The 27,573-nt window shown below is 34.3% G+C and overlaps 1 protein-coding gene across 1 annotated transcript in view; it reads right to left on the reverse strand.

Annotated features, from left to right (window-relative positions):
• The window catches only part of DPYD (dihydropyrimidine dehydrogenase), a 799,420-nt gene that overhangs the window by 135,194 nt on the left and 636,653 nt on the right, over positions 1-27,573 (reverse strand). The window contains exon 19 of the mRNA XM_069478264.1: positions 14,270-14,412. Coding sequence (XP_069334365.1) covers positions 14,270-14,412 — 143 coding nt within the window. The remainder of the gene's footprint in view (positions 1-14,269; positions 14,413-27,573) is intronic.

A 27,573-nucleotide genomic window follows, 5' to 3' on the forward strand; every position in this document is an offset into this window, starting at 1 on the left:
AGGAGGATAAACGATTTTAAGGTTTGGTTTGTCATTATTGCAAAGAGAAGTTGCTTCTCCAAAAGGCAAAGGTGCATAAAAAATTAAAAGAACCAGTCTGAAAATAACCTGGAAAAATCTAAATCTGTTTTGAACCCATTAGAATAAAGACAGTAATCATAAGGCAGAGAGAGAAGTCATTTAAAAAGAAGAGTGGCCATAACCTATGAGCCTCATTTTTATAATAAGCTAAGAATTCAGTGTAATCTTTAAAAAGTAATTAAGAAAAGTGATAAAGAACTGGGACAGCATATACACAGAAAAATAGTGGGATATAAAATTCAATGTCATGATTAGCAACTTTTAGAGAGGTAGACACTTATGAGGAACCAACTGTGAAATGTCTTTTTGTGGCCTGCATGTTACCTTTTTTGTTGCAAGAGAAATATGTACAGTGGCACAAACAATCTATTCTGATCTGAACTGTGGGGAAAATTTTAAATATATTAAGCACATAATAGAACTTAATGACTCTGGAGAGGGGTTTGTGTTGGTCTGATTTTTGGATTAATATTTAATAATGTTTTTCTTTGTATAGAAAGTTAATGATGACATTCTCCCATTAATAGAACATGTGCTTTGGAGATACATTTCCTCTAGAAGTGACAAATTTGTGTTGATAAGGGCACAAATAGTCAAAAAATATTTGTAAGCAGCTAATCAAGGGTGAAAGAGGCTGACAGTAACCCTAGCAGAGAGGAGAACTGAAATCATGGAGGACAAAAACTATTAATTAAAAATGAACAAAATGCCATGGAAGTACAAAGTATAAGAGAAAGAGCCCACTGAGCATTTGCTTGTGGATCTGAGGTGACAGAGAAAGGGTGTGGTGCTGGCCTACGAAAATATAATGACCTTGCCAATCCTTGAAGACCTGTCACTCTGCAAGTGCTTTCCATTGAATTTAGAATTAACATCTAAAATCTTTACCATGACCTACTGTGCCCCACAAGATTCACCTCTGCCTACGACTCCCACTTTGTCTCCTATCATTCTCACCTCTGCTCATATGTCTTGCCACTGCTGAGACAGGTCATGATTGCTCACACCTTTGTACAACTAGGGCCTTTGTATGTATGCTCTTGCTCTTCCTTCTGCCAGGGGATACTCTTTTCCCAGTTCTCTGAGTAGCTCAATTATTTTATCACTTGCTATGGTTTGAATATCCCCTCCAAACCTCATGTTGAAAGTTAATCCCCAGTGTGGCAGTACTGTGAGGTGGGACCTTTAAGAGGTGACTGGATCATGAAGGCTCTGCCCTCATGAATGGATTAGTCCATTAATAGATTAATGGATCAATGGGTTGTCATGGGAGTGGAACTGGTGGTTTTATAAAAAGAGGAAGAGAGACATGAGCATGCTCGGCCCCCTTACTGTGTGATACTCTGTGCTGCCTCAGGACTCCTCAGAGAGTCCCCACCAGCTAAAAGGCTCTCACCAGATGTGGTCCCTTGACCTTGGACTTCTCAATCTCCATAATTATATGAAATAAATTCATTTTCTTTATAAATTACCCAGTTTCTGGTATTCTGTTATAAGTAACTAAGACATCACTCCTTTGAACAATGCAAGGTTCCTGAGAGTAGGTGGCAGATGTCAGAAAGTATCCATATATCCTCGATGCTCCAGCCATGCCTGGCACATAGTGGGGACTCACTAGGTGATGAATGAAAATGTCAGTTGATGAGCATTCACTGAGCACATCATTTCCCTTTTTCTAGATACCATATTTCAAATGTAATTAAGATCAACTATTTTGGGGAAGCTATATTGTTGATCTTATTGTCAATTAAATCCTTCTATGGCTTTTCCACAAAATCTTCTCTTTGCCATGATTATCTCCATTTTAGATGTCTAATTAAGTTTTTACAACCAAGGATAGGACCTTACTTTTATCAGTTAGCTTTATCTTCTTCTATTGGAACAATCACACATGCATCTCTTGCTTTTTCTGAATCCACCTGGTAAGTTAGTGTGCCCAAATTTCATGTTACCCAACAATGTGATAAATTCTAGGTTTTACCCAAACAGAGCTCAAGAGCCTCAGGGTAGCCAATCTTCTAGAAACTTCAGAATTTCCTTTACTCAGCACTTTGAAAGATTGATCAGAATTTAGAGTAATTTTGGAAACTGAAGAAGTCAGGAATTAATTACTTTCTAAAGACAGGAGCAAGCAGCTCACCTGTAAAATAAGATCGCACAAAAACAAACTATGCAAAAAAAAAAAAAAAAAAAAAAACAACAAAACTATGCACAGTTAGAGTTCAAGAACTGAGAATGAATGAGCAGTCAATAAACAAAAGACAGAGCAAGTATTCACATGTTTGTTATGACGAATTTTTCTTTCATTTTGCTAGGACATTTCCTGAGTACAGTAACAGGGATAGTGGGAAATGCAGACATCTCAAATCACAGATTACAAATCAGGAAACTTGTTTTCTAGTCCTACTGGGTAGCCAACTGATAAAACCAACTCAAGGAAATTACAAACTGTGACTCTGCAAATCTATAAAATGGGTTCAAAAATGCTTACTAATATACCCACAGCATTGAATTAAGAAATAAATAAATGAATTAATCCTGAATAATAGAAATTTAAATAGTAGTTTAAAACTTTGGTCAAGCATATGAAGATTCCTTGACAAAAAAGCCTGATTAGTAGTTGACCACATCATACATACAGTGCAAAAAGGGACAGACAACATAAAGAATTTAAGTCAGGGTCAAGAAAAATTTTGGCAAGAATGTGTATGTAAGGTAAGAAATTTCATGTAGCTATATCTGCAAATATCTTTGCTAACTCAGTGGATATTCTCTAACATAAAATAGTCATCATGTGATGCTATTATTTTTTTCTACAGTAAAACTTACTTTCAAAAATATTAGATTGAATTTCAATTAGTTTCCTTTGAATCCAGATGTTAATGCTTCTATCAAGTGGAGAGTGTGTAGTCATTCAAAGACCTAGTAGGTTTCCATTTAATTTCTTCTCTTTGCTTATAAACAACATTTATTGCACTGGAATCAAGATGCTTTTTAAAAACTAAAACCTCTTGAAAATAACCTTCCATTAAAGTAATTTAAAATAATGTAATAATTGACACAGTCATTAGAACTTCAGAGAATGGATACTAAGACCATATTTTTTCTTATATATTATAAGAATATAGAGTTTCCTTTTTTTTTTTTTTTTGAGACAGAGTCTCACTCTGTTGCCCGGGCTAGAGTGCCATGGCGTCAGCCTCGCTCACAGCAACCTCAAACTCCTGGGCTTAAGCGATCCTACTGCCTCAGCCTCCCGAGTAGCTGGGACTACAGGCATGCGCCACCAGGCCCAGCTAATTTTTTCTATATTTATTTTTAGTTGGACAGATCATTTCTTTTTATTTTTAGTAGAGACGGGGTCTCGCTCTTGCTCAGGCTGGTTTTGAACTCCTGACCTCGGCCTCCCAGAGTGCTAGGATTACAGGCGTGAGCCACCGCGCCCAGTGAGTTTCCATTTTTTAAAATCCCCACTTACACATTATTCTTAAAGTTATAAATGAAACTGCCTAATGAAAAGAAAAAGTATGTCTGTTTTAACTATTTATGTGAAACAGTTCTGATGTCATTTGAAATAACTTTGAATAGTGTCAACTATTCTTACTTCATGTATCATACTCTGGCTTTAAAAAAATAATGGAAAAAATCAGAAATCATTGAATAAATATTTTCTACCTACCCAAAGAAAATTTATAATATAGTATGAAAAATTTTTACCACCTAAAGATACCCATCAATAAAGTTGGAACACTGAAATCTCCATGTGTATTCTGACGAAGAAATAATATTGATAATGCATCCCTCTGCACTCGTGGAAATAGTATCATTGTGCTGCTTCAATTACTTGTTTTTCTCTAGTTTTAATAAAATAATACATTTCTTGATCGCATTGAAAAGTTCCATTTAATTTGAACTAGCTCCATCAGAACAACTTTGACTATTGATAAAAACTGATTTGGTTATCTGAATCTCATGAGTGACCATCACATGACCATAACTACCCACAGCAAATGCCCACAGTATTCCATCTTTCTGTTTTATTTCGGAATTTTCTATTAACTTCAGTAACAAACTCCTACAGAAAACATGGAATAAAATTGTAAAAACACCCATATAATCTCAATGAGGCACAAGTCATAACTGTACATGAATGAACTGATGGCTTCCTATAATTTCTAATGCCCTGAATCAAAGTGCTTAAGAGATTGAATTATAATGGCAATATCATTAAAATAAATCATAGAAACCCATAGTCATTCAGTGAAAAAAAGGTACTATAGTACTTACCGTCTTTATCTATAGAGGAGGGTGAACATTTTATGATGAAACCAATCATTGAAACCAACTGACTCAGTCTGAGTTTTGGTTGTAATAACAAATCCCTAAATAGTTTTTTAACAAAAATTGTAGACAAGTACTTAAATCTGAGGAAAGGGATATAGGACTCATTGTGAAGATTAGGTCTGGGACTAACAACCAAAATCAAAACAAACAACAAAAAAAAGCCAGTGTTAATTTATTAAAGTTCTCTCTTCAAACTGTTTTAAAGGTGAATTACTAAAGCTATTTATTTATTATCCTTTTCATAAATAATTAATTGGCAGTCTGAATCAAACTTTATTCTTCAGAGTAGCTCCCCAAAAGATTTTAAGATCTCAAGAGTGTACAAATAGTTTAAGAATATAATTTAATGAGGAAGTATTTATAATTTCAGTACCTGAAATTTATTGATAATTTTCATCTGTCCTTTTCATAGATTGTATTTGCATATTCTAGCTAATGAAAGCCTGTCAAATAAGATAAAAAATCAGGGATTTCAAAGACACTGAAGTTCACTTAAATAAATTAGAAGTCAGCTGGGTTGGCTGACAATGTTATGAGTAACTACCCAGGAACACAAACCCATAATCAGTTTTGAACCTCATTTCTAGGCCACAATTTTGCCTCTGGTTCTGCTGTAATAGTTATTTTCACTCTAACGTTGTATTAGGAAAATGATCTGGAGTACCCAGATTACTCTCTAGCTGATTTCTTAATTTTTATATTTGGCATTCATTGAAACATTTATTCCAATTTTTTATTATATATACTTAAAATGTACAACATGATATTTTGTTATACATATTCATAATCAAATGATTATTACAGTAAAGCCAATTAACACATCTCTTATTTCACACAGTTACTTTTCTTGTTTTGGTGCTAATAGCACCCAAAATCTACTCTCTTAGCAAATTTCTAATATACAATATAATATTATTAACTATAGCCTTCATGCTGTACTTTAAATGTCTAGACTTATTTATCCTACATGACCACAATGTACTATTTGAACCACACCTCCCCATAACCTTCTTCCTCCTTCCCCCATCTCTGATAACCACTGTTATACTCAGTGTTTCTACGTATTTGATGGTTTTTAGTATATTCTGAATTTAGGAGAGATTATACAGTATTTTTCTTTCTGTGCCTGCTTATTTCATTTAGCATAATGTCCTCTAGTTTCATCTATATTTTAACAAATGGCAGGATCTTTTCTAAGGCTGAACAATATTGCATTGTTTATATAGACTGTAATTTCTTTATCCTTATCTGTTTGTAGACACAGGTTGTATCCGTATCTTCCTATTGCAAATAATGGTGCAAAGTACATGGGAATGTAGATATATCTAGGAGGTACTGATTTCATATCCTTCATATCCTGAGTATTTACTCAGAAGAGGAATTGCTGGGTCACATGGCAGTTCTATTTTTAATTTTTGAGGAAGCTTCATGCCATTTTATGTAATGGCTACACCAATTTATATTCCCACCAGAAGTACATAAGGGTTCCCATTTCTATGCACCCTTACCAATACGTCTTATCTTTTTTGATAATAGCTATGATAACAGGTGTGAGGTGATAATTTCATTGTGATTTTGATTTGCGTTTTCCTGATGATTAGTGATGTTGAGCATCTTTTCATATACCTGTTGGCCATTGATGTCTGCTTTAGAGAAATGTTTTTTCAGGTTATTTGCCCATTTCTAAAATAAAATAAGTTTATTTGCATTTTTTTTTTTTTTTTTTTTTTTGCTATTGAGTTGTGAGAGCTCCTTATATATTTTGGATAGCAACCCCTTAAAATATATAAGGTTTGCAAATATTTTTTCCCTGTTCAAGTTAGAGTAGGAGACAGGCTTAAGACTGGAAGCAGGGCCTTGCAGAGTGGGTGCAAGTCTTAAGGTCTCTCTAAGGAGGTTTGATAACCACAGACAAGAGCCAGCTTCAACTGGCTTGTCAGCTATCTAGGTCACCTTACATGAACTTTGGCTAATTATAATATCATTTACATTGTGGTTTTAACATTTCTCAGCCCTTGTCACCATGACAGTTCTGAAACAACTATATAAATCATGAAAATGGTAGGGAACCCAATTCTAGGAATTACTACCCAAATTCTTAGCAAAAACCAACCCCTTAACCTTGAATATTACTCCGTTCAATTAATGAAACTTTGTAAGACCCAAAACCCCTTCCTTTCAGTGCAACTGTTCTTTTGGAGCCTGCCAACTCGCTCTCTCTTGAGAGAACCTTCTTTCACTTTTGCTTTCAGTAAAAAACTGTTGCTTTGGCTTACTTTGTGTGTCCTGAAATTCTTTTCTCCCATTGATTATGAAGAACCTAGAAAACTTCCACTCAGGATGGTAACACCCATAGGCAGGCTTTTCATTTTGAATGTTTCCTTTGCTGTGCAGAAGTTTTTCAGTTCGACATAGTCCCACTTATTTTTGCTTTTGTTGCCTATGCTTTTGGTGTCCTATCTAAAACGTCATTGCCAAGGCCAATGTCTAGCTTTTCTCTTATGTTTTCTCTTCGGAGTTTTATGGTTTCAGGTCTTATTTTCATGTCTTTAATTCATTTTGAGTTGATTTTTGTATATGGTATAAGATATACCATATATATATGTATCTCAGATATATATATATATATACATATATACACACAAGATATATATCAGGTATTACCCTGATATCAAAACCAGACAAGGGAACTAAAAGAAAAGAAAATTATAGGTCCATATCCCTGATGAACACAGATGCAAAAATTTTTAACAAAGTAATAGCAAACTGAATTCAACAGCACATTAAAAGCATCATTCACCATGATCAAATGGGATTCAAATCATTCACTATGATCAAATGAGATTCATCCTGGGGATGCAAGAATGATTCATCCTATGCAAATCAATAATTGCGATAACACCACATTAACGCAATGAAGCCCAAAACCATATGATCATCTCAATAGGTGCAGAAAAAGCATTTGAAGAAATTGAACATCCTTTCTTGATAAACACTCTCAACAAATTAGATATAGAAGGAACACACCTCAACACAGTAAAGGCCATGTAGCACAAGCACACAGCTAATATACTCAACAAGGGTGAAAAGTTGAAAGCTTTTCTTCTTAGATTAGAAACAAGACAAAGATGCCCACTCTCTTCATTTCTATTCAACATAGTACTGGAAGTCTTCCAGAGTAAACAGGGGAGAGAAAGAAAGAAAAGCATCTCAATCAGAAAGGAAGAAGTTAAATTGTCTCTGTAGATGACATATCTTATATATAGAAAACCCTAAAGCCTCCACCAAAAAACAGCATAAATAAATTCAATAAAGTTGCAGGATACAAAATCCACATGCAAAAATCAGTAGTGTTTCTACACACTAAGAACAAACTATCAGAAAAAAAATTTTTTTAAATCCCATTTAAAATAGCATAAAAAACCCACTTCGGAATAAATTTAATTGAGGAAGTGAAAGACCTGCATACTGAAATCTATAAAACATCAATGAAAGAAATTGAAAAAAACACAAATAAATGGAAAGATACCCCATATTCATGAGTTGGAACAATTATTAATAATATTGTTAAAATATCCATTCTACCTGAAGTGATCTTTAGATTCAATGCAATCACTATAAAAATTGCAATGACATTTGTCATAAAAATAGAAAAAACAATTGACCAAAGCATTTTTAAGGTAAGGCAATTGGATATTTTACCATTGAAATATTAACATCCTTGTCAAAGCAAGTTACAGCATAAGATAACCAAAATAAAAAATGTCACTGAGAAATGATACATTCCAAGAAATTGTTTGAAGACTTCAAAAAGTAAAAATTGCCCATTAAAATATAATTTGAAACCTGAAGAGGCTTTTCAGTTTATAAACTGTGAGGTGATATACTATTTATAATATACTATATTGTATTTGTGATTTTTATATTTCAGTTAAATTCTAAATTAGCAAAAACTTAAGCAAATGATGCTGTAACCTAGGATTTTTTTTTCAATAAAAATTTTCCTGGATTTACCACTAATGATATTTCATACAAATATTACCTTCTCTCTGACAGGACATAAGAAAGAGAAAATAAACAACAAAAAAATTACCTTCTCAATGAAGTCTGTTTTTTTTTTTCCTATAGCACTTATCATTTTCTTATGTACCAAATAATATACTTATATTTCATATTTATTGCATATTATTCTCTCTCCCATCACAAGAATGTAAGCCCAATTAAGTAACAGGTTTTAGTACATTTTTTTCACAAAAGTATTCCAAATTTCTGTAACAGTGCTAAACATAAAATAGGGTCTCAATAAATATTTATTGAATAAGTGAATGACTGAATCTCTGTGATGTATAATAGGGAAGGCATATTACATTACACTTATACAACTTATGAAAAAATTATCCTTTCATTTTTGAAACACCAGTATTCTTCACAAAGTCATATGGCTTAATTTTCAAACATAGATTCATTTAAAACTTAATTTGAAGTTACTAATTGGAGTATAAATCTTTATTCAGTACTGAAGTCACATATCTACATAGTCTATATATGTGAGGGGCAGTATGTGAAGAAAATCAGAATGACAATATTTATTTATATTACTATTTCTGTATCCATTATAAGACTTCTATTTGTATATTCTAGTGTATCAGCACCATCACCCAATTTTATTAATAAATATATTTAATTTGTCTGCTTATACATCTTGTAAAAAATACATTTTATTGGTACACACTTTACTTCTGAGTAGAAATAATTAGGTAGATTTGATAAGTATTACAAAACCAGAGACAGGGATTGAGCTGGGCTGAGAGCCAGTGATCAGATGGCATCAAAGAAATCAGAGGATGATGATGGAGAGAGTTTTAGGGCTTTCAACCATATGAAAAAGATTTGAACTAACTGCTACAGAGAATTTTATGAGAAGTTAAAAAACTGAATAAAAAGGGATACAGACTAGCACATAAGGCCCAGCTGACATTAAACACTGTGGGTCTGGAGTAAATCCAATTGGCAGAGCTACCTGAATTTCTCTAATAATATTAAGCAGCTTAGAAGTATAGAAAATGAAAGGTTACATTAACCCAGGAATAGGGAGTAGAATTGGGTGAAATTCAGTTACAATGGAAGAGAGATGGAAATATTGTATATTCTCCACCCCTTGGAATGCCACGCCAAAATTATAAATTCAAATGTTTTACACCTCATGGCCATACTAAGTATGTCTTGATACTGATTTTAGTTCATATTTGAGCTAAAATTAGTTAAAACATATTTTCTGGCTGAATAAAAATCTGACTCAAGCTAATGGTAGGATTGATATATAATCTGTAATTTTCTACCAGTAAAAGCCTATGGTGTGGAACTTTAAATTTTTAATAAAATCATTAGGGAACCAACATTCTACACAGCTGGAAAGTCCCTGGGTCATTTCCAGCCAGAGCTGAAGAAACAATGACTTTTTCTACCATGTGAACCTTTTTACCCCTTCTTCACAATTCTGGTAAATAGAAATTGAAACTAGAGCACCTTTGTTTAACAAATTCATTCAACAAATATTTAGTATTAATGTTTCTGCTGCATACCAACCCATCAATACATGGGAAAACCAATGGCTTATGATGAGGTCTGGCAAGAAAAGACAACTTGAGCCAAACTGATTTCCTTTCTTGGCCATCTGCACCAACAGATATTAAGCTACTGAGGTATTTCACGTAGAAACTAGAGCTGAAAGGTCACCGTGTAATGTACATCTGAGGGTCATGACAACCACGTGCTATTTAAAAGTGCAGAGGAGGCAAAAACAAGGAGTAAGCCATGGAGAAAGCAAAAGTGGACAGAACTGTAGATTCTTCTGAAGTTGAATCATGGCTCCCAAAAGAAAGATGTCAAAGGTCTCTCCCTAAAACTTTCCCAGTGATTCTTGCAGTTCTAATTCCAGGATCCATTCATATATAGACATTTTCACAATATAGTCTGAGTTAGTCTATGATTCTCCATCTAAGAGGAACATAAGGAGAAACTGAAATTGGAATAATTATTTCACCACACATTTTTATGAGGACACATAATACTCTACATATATTTACATACTAGGGTCTACCTGCTGAGCACATATCTGGACTCAGGACACATAATGCTGGTTTATTTGTCTATGTTTTCACATTTCTTCACTTTATTGAATACTAACTCCAAGGAACAAGCTCTAGCCTGATTATGTAAGCTTTGAGTAGACAGGAAAGAAACTGCCTGTTACCAGCATTCCCATCTTACAGGTCTTGTGATGGGGGGCAGGCAGCATGACCAGTCAGAAGAGTATTGACTTTGTGACTGTGAAAACTTTGGTCTGAATTCTGGCTCTATCATTAGTCATGTGACTTTCATTCCTCCAAGGCTCAGTTGATATCAATCAAAAAAATATAAAACTATTTCACTCTTGGGTACGATGTGGAAATACCGTATGTAACAGCAACTTCTATACGCACATGGTGGACAGTCAACGATCTTCATTCCCATGTGTGACTCATCCATGATCCCACGTCTGGCAATGAGCAGGAGTTTGTTCTGGAACCCACTCATAACCTATCTGTATCCTCTGGTCTTTGCACTTCTGTGTGTTCACGAAAATAAATTCAGGTCATATTCAAGTCTGGACATCTATTATCTTCCAGATTCTTTTTGAAGACACTGCTCCACAGCCGTCCTGCCTCCCTGATGTCCCAAGGTGCTGTCTTTTATCATTTCTTTTCTTTTCAAGGAATTTCTTTTAGCCACTCTTTTAGTTAAGGTCTCCTAGAAATATATTCTCTTCGTTTTTCTTCAGATGAGAATATCTTGATTTCCTCTTCATTTTTTGAAGGGTATAGAATTATGAGTTGATAATTATTTTCTTTCAGCATTTGAAAAATGTTATTCCACTTCATTCTGGACTTCATGGGTTTTGATGAGAAATTCACTGTCATTAGAATCATTGTCCCCTATAGATATCATTTCTCTCTTGCTGCTTTTCAGGTTCTTTCTTTGCCTTTAGTTTTCAGAAGTTTGACTATCACGTTTCTTTGGTGTGGATTTCTTTGGATCTGTCCTCTTTGGAGTTTGCTCAGTCTCTTGAATCTATAGGTTTATGTCCTTTGCAAAAATTGAGACATTTCAGCCATTATTTCTTTTCCATCCCCACTTTCTTTCAGCTCTCCTCTGGGACTCTGAGGACATGAATGTTAGATACTTTGTTATAGTCTCACAGTTCCCTGAAGCTTTTTTCTTTCTTTTTTTCCTGTTGTTCAGAGTGGTTAATATCTATCGCTCTACCTTTCAGTTCATGGAGTCTTTCTTCTGTTCTCTCCATTCTGTTGTTGAGAACATCAATTCAGTTTCGTATTTTAGTTACTGGATTTTTCAGTCCTAAAATTTCCATTTGATTCTTTTTCCTATCTTCTATTTTTTTGCTAAGGCTTTCTGGTTTTTAATTTATTTCAAGCGTGTTTATAATTGATTGTTAATGCAATTTTATAATGGATGTTTTAAAATCTTTGTCAGATAATTATACATCTCTGTCTTCTTCATGCAGGCATCCATTGACTGTCTTTTGTCATTCAGCTTGAGCTCTTCCTTGGTCTTGGTATGATGAGTGACTTTTCATTGAATTCTTGACAATTTGGGTGTTTTATGAAGAGACTCTTGGTATTATTTAAAAGTTTTAGCTGGCTTTCCTTGACAACACTCTGGTAGGGGAAGGGAGAGTGCTGCTTCCTCACTGTGAGATAGAAGCCCAGTTTCCTTACTCAGCCTCCTTTGACCGTTTAGGCGCACAGCTCCTTGTTGCTCCTGGGAGAGAGTGAGAGTTCTGGCTCCTAATAAGCCTACAGGCTGAGAGAGGCAGGAAGCTTTGTTGCTGTTCACCACCTGGCTTTGACTGACACCATAGTACAGAGGAAGGGAGAGTGGCCCTATTACCACAGAGTGGTGATGAAAGTCCTGATTCTCCATTAGGTATCCTCTGATACTAGCCCTGGAGGGAGGAGGAAGGACACCTCATTACTCTCAAGTGGGGGTGGAGGGGGAGCTCATTATTGCCCAGTGAAGAGTGGGGAGGTGGGGCTGCTAGGTAAGAGTGGAGGTCTAAGATCCCCATCTGTCCTTAGCTTGCATGATGGGTGTGGGGATGTGGTCTTTATCTGTTTTGTTGAGCTATAGTAGAAGAGTTAGGTCTAAAAGTTTTCTGTCTTGCTAGGCTTTCCCTTTCCTGGTTCTTTGGCTGGAAAGAACAGGCTGTTCATCTGCACCTGTTATTGTTTCTGGGTTGTTGGGCTTCTTTGTCACCAAGTGTGAGACACATGGGTCTTGAGGTCCCTAGTCAGTCTACCTTCTCTCCACCTTTCAGTCTTCTTATATTAGTTTTTTATGTAAGGATTTTAAGGGTTTTTAGTTGTACTTAGTAGGAGGCATAGAGAAAAGTAAGTGTACTCCATCTTCTTAAAAGCAGAAGTCTTCCTCCATTATCATTTTGATACACATTATTTCCACCTTAGAGTCCAACAAGGAAAAGTCCTGGACCAGATGGGTTCACACCCAAATTTCACCAAACATACAAAGAACTCATACCTATAATACAGAAATTATTCCACAACATTTAGAAAGATGGTATCCTCCCCAACTCATTCTATGAAGCCAATTATCACCTTGATACCAAAGCCAGGAAAGGACACAACAACAACAACAAAAAAGAAAACTACAGATCAATATCCCTTATGAATATAGATGCAAAAATCCTCAACAAAATCTTAGCAAATCAAATCTAACAGCACATCAAAAAAATAATTCACCATGACCAGGTGGGCTTTATCCCAGAGATGCAAGGCTGGTTCAACATACACAAATCTATAAATGCAATTCACCACATAAATTAGACTGTAAGTATTTCTTAAGACAATGTTAATTCTGATTGACAAATCAGAACACAAGGTATTTGCACTCTATCTTTTTGCCAGAGAACGCAAGTGACGCTAAAGTCTCTGCTTTCCAGTTACCATTATTGTTATGTAGTGAGAAGCCACATTAATGGAGTAGTAGTGAGAAGCCACATTAATGGAGTACTACTGAAGAGTTCACAGTCTCGTCATCACATAAAAATGTTACCCCCAGTCAACTCAGACCACAAAACCTGCATGAGAAATTCCTATGGTAAAATATGCCGATAGTACTAGGCCCGTGTTGAGCAACATTATAAAAAAAAGTGTATAAATGATTTTAAAATCCCAATTTTTATTATTTTTAGGGATGTTATTAAGAGTACAATTCACTACATCACAAAGCATACCTGCATGAAGACAGTGGAAGAATCTCCCCCAGCTTTGTACCACAAGAAGCTGACTAACCAATATATTTTCATATTTTGAAAGTTATGATGCCAATAATTTCCTTCTTTGGCTATCAGGAAGCTCAGAGTCAAATCTGGTAATCCTTCTAGCACTTTATGGCAGAGACTGTCATACCCTTGATTTCATTTTATTTTTCAATTCAGATTTTACTTTTACCCAGATTTCCTCATGGATTTGTTTTTTATCCAGTAGGGTAGTATGTGTTTGGTACCTGATCTCATTTATTGTAGAAACAGATGGGTGAATAAATACATTAGAAAAAGATAGAGGGTTTGTAATCCCTCAACAGGACACGCAATGAACCTCAGATTTGTTCACAATTCATGAGAGGAACTTAATGCATGCTGCCATTTGATCTCACACAGTTTCTCTTTCTCAAGAGGACCTAAAAGAATATACTTGTTGTCACACAATTTATGTTGTATTGGTGAGATGGAGCTTTTTAAGGGATAGACAAACACAAGTCCTACCTGGAGGACTGAAGCACCACTATGGAGAAACTGAAGACCACTTTCAGCTGAGTCAATTCCACCAGTGGCCAAAATGGGAAATCCAGGCAAAGCACGAGCAATGGAGGTCACAGCTCTCAAAGCAATAGGTCTGATCGCTGTTCCTGTAGAAAATAAGAATAATCAATGGCTAGCACTCTGACCATTTGAACCTATTGCCTTATATACTGTTATGTACTGGACACATTTCAAATTTCTTTATCTCTACTTAAGATGTGTACATATATAATGTATAAATGTTGTTATTTGTCAAAGTCCTTATTCATTTTAAGGACTTTGATGCTATTATTGAATGCAGACATGTTATTCAAGTGGGTATAGTAACCCGAGAACTCTCTCATATTACAATTTGATATAAAGTAATGTGTAAAAAATTATATAGAACATTCAAGCACCTGTTTTAAACACACAAGGAATAGCAGATTTTGAGAAAGAAAAACAATCATATACAGTACATAAATAGACATACAGCCATATTATGTTTCTGTAAAGTATAAAGCAGCTGGTATGAATATAGATACTACAAAACAAGCAAGGTGCTGATGAACTTACAGATTCCATATTGCTTCTTACATATATTTCCAACAATTTGAAGAAATATATGAAGCCTAATCTAATTTTTCATATCTTAGAAAGTTTTAATCAAGAGAATTTACTAGAATCCAGTAATTAGAGTATTTGTAATTTAGTTTTTTAGATGTTTTAATTAGTCAAACATTATCAGTATATTATTCCCTAATAGCAATGAAAACTATACAGATGGACAAAATACTTTGGGCTCATTATAAAAATGAATATACTGTGCTAAGACTTCTTTGAAATCTGAAGTGTTAAATATCCCAGAGTAAATTAATGCCTTCATAACAAAGGAATATAATGTGATATTCCTGGTCTTCCCTCATAAGTCAGTGGTCCTTTAAAGCATTTTCTGAACCAAAGATCGTTCTATTAATATTTGCACAGAATCTGACATTGCCTTAAACCAGGGCTTCACAAACACAAACAAGCAACTGATTTGGCCTCGTGTGGTGAGTACTTTATCATGATCTCCACTACCGTAAGTGTAGTCACTCTCATTATCAATATGTATTGATTGGAGTGCTCACTTTAAGGAATTACACAGAGCTTTCCTTAAAATTAGTGTCTTTTCATCTGTAGAGGCTAGATATTGTGATTCCAACTATAAGACACTCTGGAAAAGGCAAAACTATGGAGACAGTAAAAATATCAGTGGTTGCCAGGAGTGGGAGGGAGGTATAAATAGACAGAGCAAAGAGGATTTTTGGGACAGTGAAAATACTATATATGATACTACATTGGTAGATGCATGTTGTTTTACATTTTTTCAAACTTATGGAATGTATAATGCCAAGAGTGAATCCTGATGTAAACTATGGACTTTGGGTGATTATTATGTATGTGTCATTGTAGATTCATCATTTGTAACAACTGTAGCAGTCTAGTGGGGGATGTTGATAATGGAGGCTGTGCATGTGTGGGGCAGTGGTTGTATAATCTCTGGACCTTCCTCTCAATTTTGCTGTGAACATAAAACTGGTCTGAAAAATAAAGTCCCTCCCCTAAAAAAAACAGCTTTCTTTTTAGCCTGTTAATATCCATTTCAGATACAACTGAACCTATGCATAACTGATGCTTTTATATTGAAAACAAAAATGTTTGTGGAAATGTCTGCTTGTTGCTCCCACACCTGAAAAAGCTTCCTCTAGGTGTGTTAGTATCTCTTAGCTAAGAATATTCAATTGATGACATTTCAGATTCTATAACAGACATTTAGAACACAGGTATTCAGTTCAGTCAAATTAGAAACTGGATGTCAAGATTCAATTTCCATATTAGAATATTTATCAAGAGTTTCTTCTTAGTCTTTGTTTTAACCATAAACAAGGCTAACATAGTGGACAGAAGAATTAATAGTGAGGCTACACATGCACATTTATATATACATATTTTTATTTGCAACTTAAACCTTAAGATAGACACATAGATATCTCTGTATAACTCTCATGTTCAATATATACTAAGCTAATGGCTTCTTTACATACATGTCATTTTGAAGTAATAATGAAATATTGGGATTCCTTTTTTTCCTTATGTAGTTGACCCAAGAGAGTAAAGGAAATTTGAGCTAAGCAGATAAATAATTTATTTCTAAATGCACTGTTAGAAGACTATCATTAACACCAAGGGGTAAAATCCCAAAGTGGTATACAGGGATTTGGCCACATATTCCAATTGATATTAATGGACATGGAATGGCAAAATCCCAGAACACAGCTTTGAAAATTTAACCAGTTACACTTAAAGGGCAACATCATTACACAGGTATTAAAAACATCAGCAAATCCTCACTGGCATTTGAAGATGTTCAATTAGGTCAATAAGACATTTTCTACTTTATGTTTTTCTTCCTTTTCTAAGACTTTTCTAATATATGTAAAGAACAGGAAAACCTTTCAAACCAATAAGGATTTTTTTTTTTTTTTTTTAAATTAAGAGTAATTATGTTCTCTGAGGAAATGAGATCCAACAATGAAGAAATGGACCCTTCTGTTGCTGGGCAATAGTAAGCTCAGTTTTTATTTCCATTATAAACTCTGTTTGATTCTTTTTATAAATCAACTGATTTAATATGGAATATAATCTACCTGTTCTCAGAATTTTTATGGGGAATAGGTTTTAAAAATGACTTTCACATCCACTAAGAAAGATTTCTGGAAGGAAACTGAAGGTATATAAAAGAATATTTCTAAATTGTTATATAGAAATTTCTTTTTAGTTTTAAAATGACAGAAATGAAGAAATAATAGGTTCAAAATTAAAACTTTCAGTGCAAAGAAAATGCATATATCAATGCCATACAGAGTTGTACATATGCCAATTAAAATGCATAAAGACTTCCAGAATCACAGTTATTGAGATAAAGATTTTTAAAACTTTTGTCATTACTGCAGTGATTAATGATTTTAGACCAAAGACTAGGGAGGAAGAAGCCAGTTTGAGAAGTTCAGGAAATGTGAATGTGGACTCCATCCTTAAGGAAACAACAAGGTTTAAATCAAGAAATTGAAATCCTATAAACTTAAATGAACTAATAGGTAACATGCCATTTAAATTAAGCCTTCATCTACATGGGGTGGCCAGATGATCCCAATGGGAAATTCAGTTACATCCAGCCATTCTGTTTCAACTGTGTGGAATCCTCCAATAAAAATCAAGCCATTCTGAGTCCCCACGTTTTGAAATAAGCTGCAGGTTCAAACGCATAAACATACAGAAAATGAAGTGGATCTTTAAGTTGCAATGTTGCTGCCAAGAATTCTGATTTGAACTGAAGTGGCCTTTATGGAATAGCTGGTGGACTAGGCTGAACTGTAACTTTTGGTCTCAAATCAGTCTGGGCCCTCCATGTAGTCACAACTTAAAATGCAAATCATTTTGTTGAATCCATAGAGCTTCTTTGATAAATTGCACAGAACACTTTTGGATTGATTCATGTTTTAGAAAAACATTTAAGTAAGCCAGAGATTTTGAATTAAGTTAATCAATCTGATTTTAAGGAAACTTTTTTTTTAAGAATATAATACTCTTTAAAATTTTTTTTTATTTCAGCTTATTATGGGGGTACAAAAGTTTAGGTTATGTATATTGCCCATGCCCCCTCACCCCCCCGAGTCAGAACCAAGCATGGCCATTCCCCAGACAGTGCACATTGCACTCATTATGCATGTATACACCTACCCCCTCCCCACCCCACATCTGTCCGACACCCAGTTGGTGTTATTCCCAAATATGCACTTAGGTGATGATCAGGGAAACCAATTTGCTGGTGAGTATATGTGTGCTTATTTTTCCATTCTTGGGATACTTCACTTAGTAGAATGGGTTCCAGCTCTATCCAGGAGAACATAAGAGATTCTATATCACCATTATTTCTTATAGCTGAGTACAGACTGAAACTGGACCCACACCTTTCACCTCTCACAAAAATCAAATCACGGTGGATAACAGACTTAAACCTTAGGTGTGAAACTATTAGAATTCTAAAAGAAAATATGGGAAAGACTCTTATAGACATTGGCCTAGGCAAAGAATTTATGAAGAAGACCCCTAAGGCAACAACAAAAATAAATAAATGGGACCTGATTAAATTAAAAAGCTTCTGCACAGCCAAAGAAACAGTCACAAGAGCAAACAGACAACCTACAGAATGGGAAAACATTTTCGCATGCTACACATCCGACAAAGGGCTGATAACTAGAATCTATTTAGAACTCAGGAAAATCAGCAAGAAAAAATCAAACAGCCGTATCAAAAAGTGGGCAAAGGACATGAATAGAGATTTTTCAAAAGAAGATAGAAGAATGGCCAACAACCATATGAAAAAATGCTCAACATCTCTAATCATCAGGGAAATGCAAATCAAAACCACCATGAGATATCACTTAACTCCAGTGAGAATGGCCTTTATCAAAAAGTTCCAAAACAATACATGTTGGTGTGGATGTAGAGAGACAGGAACACTCACACACTGCTGGTGGGATTGCAAACTAATGCAACCCCTGTGGAAAGCAATATGGAGATACCTTAAACAGATACAAGTAGACCTACCATTTGATCCAGCAATCCCATTACTGGGCATCTACCCAAAAGAACAAAAGACATTCTATAAAAAAGACAGCTGCACCTGAATGTTTATAGCAGCACAATTCACAATCGCAAAGATGTGGAAACAACCCAAATGCTCATCAATACATGAGTGGATTAGTAAAATGTGGCATAAGAATATAATACTCTTTTGTCACATACTTGAAACAATTTCAAAAATGCTACCATTATTTATAGTACTATATATTGATATATATGTATGAACGTGTTATGACTTAATCAGGTTCCTTATTCAGTCTTTATTTATCCATTCATCTGTCCATCTGTCTATCCACAAAATATTCATTAAGCACCTATGGCATTTTTTTCCTGATTAATCAGTTTAGGTCCTAACCGTTTATCCAAGACTGATACCAAAACACCAGCCCTTATCAACTGCATAAGTTGTTTCAAGGTAAATAATTTGAGTCCAATTATTCATTCCTTACTGTTATTCCCTTAGAAAAATTTCACATTTATTTGAAAATTATACACTTTTTTAGACCTAATCCTGAATCCAGAAAACATCATATGTTTTATAAATACTACTAGTATGAATTCTAGAAGGAAGGTTATTTGAGGATGAACTAATTACAACATCAGTCAGACAATGGAGCCAATTGCTGAGGTTTAAATCTTCATTCCACTTACAAGTTGTGTGACTTTGTGAAAATTTCTTAATATAACTGTATCTCAATTTTTTCATCTATTAAATAATGAAAATTATAAATTCAAATAATTATTTTGGGGAATAATGATTTAATATATATTATATAAAGGGCCAGCACATAACAAAAATTATGGAAATGTTGCTATTATTATATAATCTCTACCAACCTCAAGGACAATTGATTTCAGAGGGAGCATTTATTTAGTTTACTTTGGTATTACATTCTGTGTTGTTCTTGTGTGTTTGGTGATACAATAAAACCAATTTTAAATTGGAGACAAAAGCATGATGCCTGTAAGGATAGATTTTTCTATCTTCTGATACCTAAAGAGAACCATACATGTCCCCTCCTTTTTCTCCTTCCGTAAAAGCTGTCATTTAGCAATGGCATAATGTTGATAAGATTATTTTGACTCCAAAGGGAAAAAAATCTCACAGGCAGACATCAATAGATTTTTTTAAAAATTTTTGAGAAGCAAAAGGTCCATGCACTAAAGCAATATGTAAGGATTTTAATGACCATATCAGAACTCAAGTTTGTTGGTGAAAAGGAGGCAGAAATTTACTTTGCATGACTAAATCCTTGAAGAGAAAAGGAATTTTTAATGGGCAAGATAGTGTGGAACATATGCTAATTTTGGATAGCTGGAATTTTGAATAATTGAGTTTAATTCTGTTTGTTTTTTCCCTAATCATTTGACTCCTAGGACAGCTACTGTTACACAATTAATTGTTAGAACTAAGTCCACAATAAACTCGCTGATAATAGCTCTAGCTGCCAATAAAACAGAAATTGGGTTATAATACTCACTCATGCTCACTGTGTATACAAAAAGAAAATGTAGTTTTAATTTGCTTATATTAATTAAAATATAATGAATTAAATGGATACCAAATTCACTAGAAATTGAACTTTGTCTAATTGTTAATAGTTTTAACATCATCTAGAAGAAAGAAAATATTAGCAAATCAAGAATTTCAAGGATTTAGAGTTGAGATTGATTTTTATAAAATACCTATAAATCAAGCACCAACAAATTTATGCTTTACTAAAACAAGCTTAAAATGTTAATGAAGCTAATATACTTATAAATACATGAAGCGCAGCCATTTAAAAATACATTTTTACACATGGATTAAGGTCTTCTGAGAACATTAGCATAATTCAATAAAAGCATCTAGGGTTATATGTAGAGATGTGAAATCCAAAAGGGAGAAACAGGAAAAACAAAGTCAATTATTTGATGTTGTCATTTTAATTTTTTGGGAAAAGCTAAAAATTTTTTTCTGAAAATGCCTAATTTTAGTTGAGTTTTCCATGATTTTTTCTCTGTCTTCATACCTTTATAGCAATGTTTATCTGCTTCATAATGTATTTAATATGTTCATAGTTGATTTGTATTCAATAACTCAGTACCTAGCATGTGCCAGGCATTTTATATTAAAGCAAGAGAATTAATATTCACCAAGGAAGGAGCCATTCTCTTTTCTGAAAGTGTCAGCTGCTGTTAGTGGAATGAGTAACAGCACCATTCATGGAGTGATTTCCACGTGCCAGACAGTAAGGGTGGGGCTTCATGCACCTTGTGTAATTTAACCCTTGTGACTCTGTGAAAGGCAGGTGCTGTCCTCTCAATTTTGTACATGAAAAAAGGAAGCTCAAGCTGAATCAATAACTTGTTCAGTGCCACACAGTTTATAAGGATAGAATGAGACTGAAAATCAAGTCTTTGTGACATGAAAGTTCCCACTTCTCAGTTATTATTGAGAAGTGACAGTGCAGCAGTTACAAAGAGGACCATCTTTGTATTGTTTTTGCCTAAGAAAACCTATGGCTTAATGCTAAGAGAAGAAATGGCGAAGTCCAACCAATTAGGTTTAAGTCTTAGCTCAGTTGCTTAATACAATTGTGATTTGAGCAAGCTCCTTAACTTCCTAAAACGTCAGTTTTCCCTATCTGTGAAACAGGATCATTAAAACCAATAATGTCATAGCGACTTGAGAAGTATTAAATGATAAAATTCTTGGAAATCACTTGGTATAGTGCCTAGCTAATATTACTGTCAAAACCAGAGAAAATTGATCAGAAACATAAACATTCAGCTATAAGCATATAGGGATAAACGCTTAAGGGGTGTTAATCTACTAGATATCAAATTTGGGGATTCTTTTGTAATCCATATATCATTTCATTTTTTTGAAAAATATAAATATTCATAGCTTGGGTCTATGACTCTAGATATGTAAAATTATGTGAATAAATCTTTATTAGATTTTTAAATATAATTTGCAATATCTCAATGTATATGCCTTTTTGTCTAGAAATTCCATTTTAAGCAATCTATTCCATTAGTGCATAGACACAACTACATATACAAAGATGTTCCTTGAAGTGTTGTGGATTTTCTTGGTAGCAAAACAGTGAAAACCTTTACAACTGACATACAAATAGCTCTGACATATAATATTAAGAGTTAACAACAAGAAGCAGAACAATATATATGGTATAGTCTCATTGGTGGCAAAAAAAAGCGCATATGATTACATTTAGTATATGTTCATGTAAATGCACAGAATGTTGAATTTTGAACTGCTCACACTTACCATCTCTGGGGAATGGGCTGAGTTCAGCAATAAAGGGGCTGAAGAGGAACTTTCAAGTTTTGATAGCTATACTTCATATTGTTTGACAAGAAGGTATTTTTATTTACTTCTGCAATAAAAATGGCTATTTTTACAGTCCTCCTAAAATTCACTTTACAAGAATAAGCATCATCAGAATATATGCTGTGAAATTTTTATATATGGGATCTACAATGATACTATACACTCAGAAGAACACATTTGGTTCCATGTCTGACAGTTTAAATAAAAGATCAACAAACATAACAGAGTGAATAGGATGTTCTTTCTCTCTCTCTCTCTCTGTCTCTCTCTCATATACAAATACCACACACATACACACACACACACACAATATATATATCTATATAATGGTTGGAAGGAATCCCAATAGCTATCTTCAAATATTGGAAAGGCAACTATGAAGAAAAGGCCTATTGTTCATTTTATTTAAAAGAAAATTGGAACCAGTGATTCAGCACGCATTATTGGTTTTATTATTTTAATAATTAATTTGTTGTAAATTCAACAATGAAATTAGCTACAATGGGACTCCCTATCCCTTGAATATAGATGGCTACCTGACAGGTAAAATGCAGCATAAAGACTTCTGTACTATAGGAAATGTTGGATTAGTTGATCTTCTTCCAATTAAAACTGAGGATACTATGAACATTGTCATGGTAGTTTAAAGAGCAATTTTACATATGCAATAGTTTCCCAATAGATACCAGTGATGATGTTAACTTAGAAAAGGAACAAGTATTCATTAAAATGAAATTTTAAAATTAAATATATTAAATATAAAGACTCCTCTTTTGAGTGCTTTCTAATTGTCAGGTATTTTCCTATGTATTTATGCATACATTGTCCTGATGACATTACTATGAAATAGGTGTTATTGTCTCTATTTTTATAGATGTGTAAACTGAGACTCATTGGGGATAAATATCACACCTTCAAGATCATCTTAGAAAGTGTGGGTCCAGTGTTTAAATCCAGATCTACCTGACTCCCAATACTATGCTCTTAACCACAATGCTATAATTCTTCTTTATTTTAAATGTTTGGATATAAATTAAGCTTCAGAAAGAACAGTTAATTTTTATAACTAATAAAGTTATATTTTCCAGGAATGATAAAACCAAGAAAACTGGCATTATATAAATTAGCATTATATTAATTGTTGGTCAGGAATTAAATTAAAGCTAGAGTTTTCAGTAATTAATATAACTAGAGTGACATATGGCCCAGTTTGCCCCAGAAAGTCCCAGTTTATTATACCTGTATTTATTCATAATTACATGATATAATTATAATTAGTATCCTCTTTCAGTCTAAAAGTATCCCTGTTGAGATGATAAATTATAAAACCATACTAACTATAACTAGTGATAATTATATCCAAGCATGATAGGACAAAGACAACTACAGAGGCAAAGTGAAATTGTTTCAGAACAAAAACCATAATCTAAGAAGAACTTAGAAACTCACTACAGTGTTCAAGACTCAATGGATGGCATGAAGAGCTAAATGTCTTTAGATTTGTTACTAGGCGGAAAAATATATGGCATTCACTAGTTAACAATTAGTCTATACGTATGTTCTTTCTATTTTCAACCTGTAGGTGGCCACCACAAGCTACACTTATTAAACAACTCATTAGTAGCATTTTCAATACTGTCATCTTCAGATAATTAGCAATTTATTTAAATAACCAATTTCTGTAGAAATAATTGCCATGAAATGCCCTGAACCTACTTTTTATAAACTATAATAAAAGTGTTAAGATAATCCCTGACATTTGCAAATGCCATTAGTTCACCTTTCCTTTTGATAGTGCTATGGCATTATGTTTAAACAATTACCCGATAACACAGCAGTTTAATGAAACAGTACAGTAAGCACATTCTTCAATATTGCCAGAGAGGACATTCAGATTTAGAAAGAAATCCAGTGTGTAGATATGTTTACACAGAGGAAAGACATAGCTAAAAGGAAAAGATTCTTGAAATAAGTACATTATTGCTATTTCCAAGTTGGTTTAGTTTCCATGGTAGATGCTACAACATATGTGCTCTCTTTGGAAACAAGAATGGAGAATTCTATAAATTGATTCATGTAATTGGCTGGTGCAAACTAAAATCATATACACCTATGAATATGTATAATATACATAATACATTCATTGTGTTATTTGCTCTATAACCTCCACACAGGAAAAAATAAGTAGTGAATTTTTCTTACTATTTTTTTTAAAGTGGGGTTCTTACTATTAATCTTAAACATTTAAGTATATTTTTACTTTAAAAGTGGTGGACACTTTCAAAGGAGAGTTATCAAGGAAAACTATAAATGGCTTTTAGAGCTCAGCTGGTATTTAGCATTTAAAATGGACCAGAGTTCTAACTCTCAGTTTCTTTCTTGCTATCCAGTTGCCTATTCCACTAAGACCCCTTGATGAGGCATCATACAGTGTTTCTGGGTTGTGAGTGGTAATACTCTTTGAGACTTCCATAATTTTTAATCTGCTGACCTTCATATAACAAAACAAAATTAGAATTCAAAGCCAATGGCAATATCGTTTTTATAGCTAAATTAATTTGAGAGCCTATTACGTACCAGTTGCTCCGCTAAATTATCCACACGTTATTTATATCCTCACAACATCATTACAAGTCACATATGCATTATCCACATTTTACAGATAAGGAAATTCAGGTTCAAAGAGTTAAACAGTATGTGCATGTAAGAAAGGCAGGGTTGTGTGGTTAAATAATGCATTACAACAGTAAAACAATTAATCTACAATGTCACCGTAAAATTCATTGATGAGTTTGAATGTGAGGGCTTTTCTTTATTTCCAGATTACCATATGCCTCAGTCTCTCCCAAATAAGAGCTTCTGGCAATGCTTGTGGCCTATAAATGTAAAGGGTTTACTTATAAATATGAATAGATGGACTATTCAAATAAAAGACATATTTCCTCAGCCAAAGAAGTATTCTGAACCATTACAGACTTAGCAGAATTGGTATATAAACTTTTCTCATATGATTTTGCTTAAGGATGTCCAGAACAAATGTTATCATACCACATAAAATTCTCACAATTCTACGTGTATTCAAAAACGGTTATTTGAATAGAAGAAAGAGGAAGATTATAATGACAATGACAATGCCCATGACCAGAATTGCATTTTACCCTCGGGAGGATGCAGGACAACTAGAAGTGGCCATTTTTTTCTGAGGACATATAAAAATAACAAAAAAGAGTGCCCACATCCACCAGGATCATATTATTTCTTTCTTTGGAAAACCGTGATTTCTTTTCTCTATGAAATTCCGTGCTGTTTACTCTGTGGGTGGTTCCGTGGCCAGGGTGTCATGGTAGCACTTGCTGTCCTGTAAAACCTCGCCTTTCATTCCCAGTAATGCATTCTCTTTTCACTTTGCAATGAATTACATGTGTTAATCTCTGTGCCCTGTGATAAGACTGCGTTCCTCAGAGTCTGCTGAAACACGGGCTGCACAGCAGGCAACGCGGTTTTGTTCTCTTCTTTGGGCTGGACAACTCTCAAAGATGTAGTGTGGACAAGGACATCTCGGCCGGGGCCCTTATCTGAACGCTCTGAGAACCAATGCTTGCTATAAAACTGACAAGGGACTTTGAAATGGAGGGGTTCTCCCAATTAGTTGCTCTTTCAATTAATTGACAAAATTTTTTTCCTAAATTTTCATAGGGTAAAACTGTGAAATCATTTTCAGCCAAAATTATTTCCTGTACTCAGCAAGTTCCCTGATGTTAAAGGCAGCAGAAGAGATGCCTCCTCTCAGTGAGCTTATGAAGCTCAGTAGATGAGATGAAAACATGGGCAACATGTGTTCATAGGCCTGATTTTGTGGGGTAGACGACAGACATGGCTGAAACTCAGAGGAGAGGGAGAGGCAGGCAGCCAGCGGTGGTCCAGGGAGGCTTTGAGAAAGGTGCAGAATTTCAGCTGGGCCTTGAAAGATGAGTAGGTAGGTCTGGGGCTGGAAAATAGGCTATTTCAAACTCTGGCAGGGGTCAGGGACAAGGTGAGAAAATATGCAGATGCAGTAATGAAGAAATCATATTTGTGAAACACTTATGTTAGCAGTAAAACTAAAGCAGCCTCTCAGGTAGGGAAATGGTCCAAAGGGCATTAGTGTGGGTAGGGATGTTGCCCAATAGACAGCAGGGAGGGGAACAGCCCATTTCCAACTCCCCCAGTGACCATCATCAATTTCTACATTTTATTTTAAAAAATGCTTTTTAAAATGTTGACCTGATATAAGAATAAATAGGTTTGAATTTCAACAGTTTTCTAAATAAAAGATAAAATGAGGGAAATCCAAAGCTATTTACTATTAATGAAAAATAACATTGCTACTTTAATAGCAATTAAAAAATTAATAAAAATAAATATTACTATTTATTATTAATGGAAATATTACTCAGGAAAAACTAAAAAGAATATATGATCCTGCTGTAGCCTTTCTATACATCATAAAGATCTTTCTAGTCTGATAAAAAAAGTATTAGGATTTTTATCAGACAGAAGAGATAAACGTTACAACTAGTACAGTATAATCCAATTTTTCATAGTATAGAGAGCTTCTGTAATGGAAGAGAGCAAAGGTTCCATTCCATTCAGTCATTCGACAACTATTGCCAGTAATGTATATTTTCATTTTCATAGATACATTTATACTCTTAACAAACATCATAAATACTGCAGGAATCTGCAGCATGTAAAAAGAGAGCACATGATCAAGTGAAAAGGAAAGAGAATTTAAGACTAGATTACTTCACATAAGATCTGAAGCGTTACTTAAAGGAGCTCTCACACTACTCTAGGCCATGAAAATACACAGCAGTCTGGCAACCTCTCCTACCATACAAGACGGCAGCCACGTGCCAAAAGTGGGCATCTAGTCTCAAGCTGTGCATGTCAATGTGGCCCCCAGAACCCCTAATGTCTTAGGGCTTCAGACTACAAGCTGGGGACGTTCCTCAGCCAAATGGATGGTTAGAATCTAGCAGCTATTTGGATAACCATTGAATGGGCAAGAACTTCTAAGGTACCTAATATAGAACCAGACGTAATCAAATAAAATAATCTACGTAAAGTAGGTAGCACAGTGACAATCACATGGTAAGTGCTTAATAAGTAGTGCCGTTGTTACAGATTCTAAAAACATTAAAAGTATAACAACAGAACAATATGAAGAACTTTATGCAATAAATTCAACAATTAAAATTAACTGGACAAATTCTGTGCAAAA

The sequence above is a fragment of the Eulemur rufifrons genome, chromosome 8 (genome assembly GCF_041146395.1).
Source record: "Eulemur rufifrons isolate Redbay chromosome 8, OSU_ERuf_1, whole genome shotgun sequence".
In the NCBI taxonomy this organism is placed as follows: Eukaryota; Metazoa; Chordata; class Mammalia; order Primates; family Lemuridae; genus Eulemur; species Eulemur rufifrons.